At 51.4% G+C, this 5,614-nt stretch overlaps 1 protein-coding gene across 1 annotated transcript; it reads left to right on the forward strand.

Moving 5' to 3' along the window:
- Window positions 1–3,132: 3,132 nt before the first annotated feature.
- Window positions 3,133–4,550, forward strand: LOC122803927 (putative proline-rich protein 21). Its single transcript, XM_044073606.1, has 2 exons — window positions 3,133–3,801; window positions 4,083–4,550. The coding sequence occupies exons 1-2, from the start codon at window positions 3,133–3,135 to the stop codon at window positions 4,548–4,550; spliced, it is 1,137 nt and encodes a 378-aa protein (XP_043929541.1).
- Window positions 4,551–5,614: the final 1,064 nt, after the last annotated feature.

The following is a 5,614-nucleotide window of genomic DNA, read 5'->3' on the forward strand; positions in this document are numbered from 1 at the left end:
CAGTACCATGGACATGGTGAGAACGCATTGCCTACGCTGCCTCAGTACCATGAACATGGTGAGAATGCATTGCCTATGCTGCACCAGTACTATGGGCATGGGAAGAATTGCCTATGCTTCCCAAGTACCATGGGCATGGGGAGAATGCATTGCCTATGCTGCCCCAGTACCATGAACATGGCAAGAATGCATTGCCTACACTGCCCCAGTACCATGAGCATGGCAAGAATGCATTGCCTACACTGCAACAATACCATGAGCATGGTGAGAATGCATTGCTCACACTGACCAGTACCATGAAAATGGCGAGAATGCATTGCCTGCACTACCCCAATACCATGAACATGGCGAGAATGCATTGCCTGCACTGCCCCAGTACCATGCACATGGTGAGAATGCATTAACTGCACTGCCCCAGTATCATGAACATGGTGAGAATGCATTGCATACACTGCTCAAGTACCCTGAGCATGGTGAGAATGCATTGCCTACGCTGACCCATTACCATAAGCATTGTGAGAATGCATTGCCTGCACTGCCCCAGTACCATGGACATGGAGGGAATGCATTGATTATGCTGTCCCACTACCATGAACATGGTGAGAATGCATTGCCTACACTGCCCCAGTATCCTGAGCATGGTGAGAATGCACTGCCTATGCTGCCCCAGTACCATGAACATGGTGAGAATGCACTGCTTACCACTGTCCCATTATCATGAACATGGCGAGAATGCATTGCCTACACTGCCCTAGTACCATGAACATGGGGAGAATGCACTGCCTACACTGCCCCATTATCATGAACATGGCGAAAATGCATTGCCTGCACTGCCCCAGTGCCATGAGCATGGCGAGAATGCATTGCCTACACTGGCCCAGTACCATGAGCATGCGGAGACTGCATTGCCTGCACTGCCCCAGTACCATGAACATGGTGAGAATGCATTGCCTATGCTACCCCACTACTCTGAGCATGGCGAGAATGCATTGCCTGCACTGCCTCAGTACCATGAGCATGGGGAGAATGTATTGCCTGCACTGCCCCAGTACCACGAACATGGTGAGAATGCTTTGCCTATGCTGCCCCAGTATCATGAGCATGGTTAGAATGCATTGCCTACACTGCCCCAGTATCATGAGCATGATGAGAATGCATTGCCTGCACTGCCCCAGTACCATGAACAGGGGGAGAATGCATTGCCTATACTGCTCCAGTACTGTGAACATGGCGAGAATGCATTGTCTACACTGCCCCAGTACCCTGAGCATGGTCAGTATGCATTGCCTGCACTGCCCCAGTATCCTGAGCATGGTGAGAATGCATTGCCTGCACTGCCCCAATACCATGAACATGGTGAGAATGCATTGCCTGCACTGCCGCAGTACCATGAACATGGTGAGAATGCATTGCCTATGCTGCCCCAGTACCATGAGCATGGTGAGAATGCATTGCCTACTCTGCCATAGTACCATGAACATGGTGAGAATGCATTGCTTACGCTGCCTCAGAACCATGGGCATGGTGAAAATGCATTGCCTGCACTGCCCCAGTCCATGAACATGGTGAGAAAGCATTGCCTATGCTGCCCCAGTACCATGGGCATGGTGAGAATGCATTGCCTATGCTGCCCCAGTACCATGAGCATGGTGAGAATGCATTACCTGCATTGCCCCAGTACCCTGAGCATGGTGAGAATGCATTGCCTACACTGCCCCAGTACCCTGAGCATGGTGAGAATGCATTGCCTGCACTGCCCCAGTACCATGAGCATGGTGAGAATGCATTGCCTACACTGCACCAGTACCATGATCATGGTGAGAATGCATTGCCTGCACTGCCCCTGTACCAGGAACATGGTGAGAATGCATTGCCTATGCTGCCCCAGTACCATGAACATGGTGAGAATGCATTGCCTATGCTGCCCCAGTACCATGGGCATGGGGAGAATGCATTGCCTGCATTACCGCAGTACCATGAACATGGTGCGAATGCATTGCCTACACTGCCCCAGTACCATGAACACGGTGATAATGCATTGCCTACGCTGCCCCAATACCATGGGCATGGTGAGAATGCATTGCCTGTACTGCCCCAGTACCATGAACATGGTGAGAATGCATTGCCTACGCTGACCCAGTATCATAGGCATAGTGAGAATGCATTGCCTATGCTGCCCCAGTACCATGAACATGGTGAGAATGCATTGCCTGCACTGCCCCAGTACCCTGAGCATGGTGATAATGCACTGTCTACACTGTCCCAGTACCATGAACATGGTGAGAATGCATTGCCTACACTGCCCCAGTACCATGAGCATGGTGAGAATGCATTGCCTACACTGCCAACCATGAACATGGTGAGAATACATTGCCTATGCTGCCCCAGTACCTTGGGCATGGTGAGAATGCATTGCCTGCACTACCCCAGTCCCATGAACATGGTGAGAATGCATTGCCTACGCTGCCCCAGTACCATGAACATGGTGAGAATGCATTGTCTTTGCTGCCCCAGTACACTGAGCATGGTGAGAATGCACTGCCTACACTGCCCCACTACCAGGAACATGGTGCGAATGAATTGCCTACACTGCCCCAGTACCCTGAGCATGGTGAGAATGCATTGCCTACGCTGCCCCAGTACCATGAACATGGGGAGAATGCATTGCCTGCACTGCCCCAGTACCATGAACATGGCGAGAATGCAATACCTACACTGCCCCAGTACCATGAGCATGTTGAGAATGCATTGCCTGCACTGCCCCAGTACCATGAGCATGGTGAGAATGCATTGCCTGCGCTGCCCCAGTACCATGAACATGGGGAGAATGCATTGCCTGCACTGCCCCAGTACCATGAACATGGTGAGAATACAATGCCTACACTGTCCCAGTACCATGAACATGCCGAGAATGCATTGCCTATGCTGCCTCAGTACCATGGGCATGGGGAGAATTCATTGCCTGCACTGCCCCAGTACCATGAGCATGGGGAGAATGCATTGCCTGCACTGCCCCAGTACCATGAGCATGGTGAGAATGCATTGCCTACACTGCACCAGTAATATGATCATGGTGAGAATGCATTGCCTGCACTGCCCCTGTACCAGGAACATGGTGAGAATGCATTGCCTATGCTGCCCCAGTACCATGAACATGGTGAGAATGCATTGCCTATGCTGCCCCAGTACCATGGGCATGGGGAGAATGCATTGCCTGCACTACCGCAGTACCATGAACATGGTGAGAATGCATTGCATGCACTGCCCCAGTACCATAAGCATGGGGAGAATGCATTGCCTACCCTGCCCCAGTACCATGAACATGGTGAGAATGCATTGCCTGCACTGCCCCAGTGCCCTGAGCATGGTGAGAATGCATTGCCTACATTGCCCCGGTACTATGAACATGTTGAGAATGCATTGACCTTGCTGCCGCAGTACCATGAGAATGGGGAGAATGCAATGCCTGCACTGCCCCAGTACCATGAGCATGGTGAGAATAATTTGCCTGCACTGCCCCAGTACCATGAACATGGTGAGGATGCATTGCCTACACTGCCCCAGTACCATGAACATGGTGAGAATGCATTGCCTACACTGCCCCACAACCCTGAACATGGTGAGAATGCATTGCCTGCACTTCCACAGTACCATGAACATGGTGAGAATGCATTGCCTATGCTGCCCCAGTACCATGAACATGGGGAGTATGCAATGCCTACACTTCACCAGTACCATGAACATGGTGAGAATGCATTGTCTGCAATGCATTGCCTGCACTGCCCCAGTACCATGAACATGGTGAGAATGCATTGCTTACGCTGCCCCAGTACCCTGAGCATGGTGAGAATGCATTGCCTGCACTGCCCCAGTACTGTGGCCATGGTGAGAATGCATTGCTCATGCTGCCCCAGTTCCATGAACATGGTGGGAATGCATTGCCTACACTGCCCCAGTACCATGAACATGGCAAGAATGCATTGCCTACTCTTCCCCAGTACCATGCACATTGAAAGAATGCATTGCCTACACTGCCCCTGCACCATGAACATGGTGAGAATGCATTGTCTCTGCTGCCCCAGTACCATGGGCATTGGGAAAATGCATTGCCTACACTGACCCAGTACCATGAGCATGGGGAGAATGCATTGCCTACACTGCCCCAGCACCATGCGCATGGTGAGAATGCATTACCTACGCTGCCCCAGTACCCTGAACATGGTGAGAATACATTGCTTATGCTGCCCCAGTACCATGAACATGGGAAGAATGCATTGCCTATGCTGCCCCAGTACCGTGAACATGGTGAGAATGCATTGTCTGCACTGCCCCAGTACCCTGAGCATGGTGAGAATGCATTGCCTATGCTGCCCCAGTACCATGAACATGGTGAGAATGCATTGCCTACACTGCCTAGTAAAATGAACATGGTGAGAATGCATTGCCTATGCTGCCCCAGTACCATGAACATGGCGAGAATGCATTGCCTGCACTGCCCCAGTTCCATGAACATGGTGGTATGCATTGCCTACAATGCCCCTGTACCATGACCATGGTGAGAATGCATTGCTTATGCTGCCCCAGTACCATGAACATGGTGAGAATGCATTGCTTACGCTGCCCCAGTAACATGAACATGGCAAGAAAGCATTGCCTATGCTGCCCCAGTACCATGGGCATGGTGAGAATGCATTGCCTCCACTGCCCCAGTACCCTGAACATGGTGAGAATGCATTGCCTATGCTGCCCTAGTACCATGAACATGGTGAGAATGCATTGCCTACACTGCCCCAGTACCATGAGCATGGTGAGAATGCATTGCCTATGCTGCCCCAGCCATGAGCATGGAGATAATGCATTGCCTACGCTGCCCCAGTACCATGAACATGGTGAGAATGCATTGCCTGTACTGCCCCAGTACCATGCGCATGGTGAGAATGCATTGCCTACGCTGTCCCAGTACCATGAACATGGTGAGAATGCATTGCTTGCACGGCCCCAGTACTATGAACATGGGAAGAATGCACTGCCTACGCTGCCCCAGTACCATGAACATGGTGAGAATGCATTGCCTACACTGCCTCAGTACCCTGAGCATGGTGAGAATGCATTGCCTATGCTGCCCCAGTACCATGAGCATGGATAGAATGCATTGCCTATGCTGCCCCAGTACCATGAGCATGGAGAGAATGCATTGCCTACACTGCCCCAGTACCATGAACATGGCGAGAATGCATTGCCTATGCTGCCCCAGTACCATGAACATGGAGAGAATGCATTGCCTGCACTGCCCCAGTACCCTGAACATGGTGAGAATGCATTGCCTATGCTGCCCCAGTACCATGAGAATGGAGAGAATGCATTGCCTACTCTGCCCCAGTACCATGAACATGGTAAGAATGCATTGCCTGCACTGCCCCAGTACCATGAACATGGTAAGAATGCATTGCCTGCACTGTCCCAGTACCATGAGCATGGAAAAAATGCATTGCCTGCACTGGCCCAGTACCATGAACATGGTGAAAATGCATTGCCTGCACTGCCGCAGTACCATGCACATGGGGAGAATGCATTGCCTATGCTGCCCCAGTCCCATGAGCATGGAAAGAATGCA

The sequence above is a fragment of the Protopterus annectens genome, chromosome 6.part0, assembly GCF_019279795.1.
Source record: "Protopterus annectens isolate FY-2018-M chromosome 6.part0, PAN1.0, whole genome shotgun sequence".
Lineage (NCBI taxonomy): Eukaryota > Metazoa > Chordata > Ceratodontiformes > Protopteridae > Protopterus > Protopterus annectens.

Coding starts and splice junctions, on each gene's coding strand:
- LOC122803927 (XM_044073606.1), top strand. CDS start 3,133: ATGCTGCCCCAGTACCATGAACATGGTGAGAATGCATTGCCTATGCTG. Junction 3,802..4,082: donor GCCCCAGTACCATGAACATG/GTGAGAATGCAT, acceptor CTGCTGCCCCAG/TACCATGGGCATTGGGAAAA.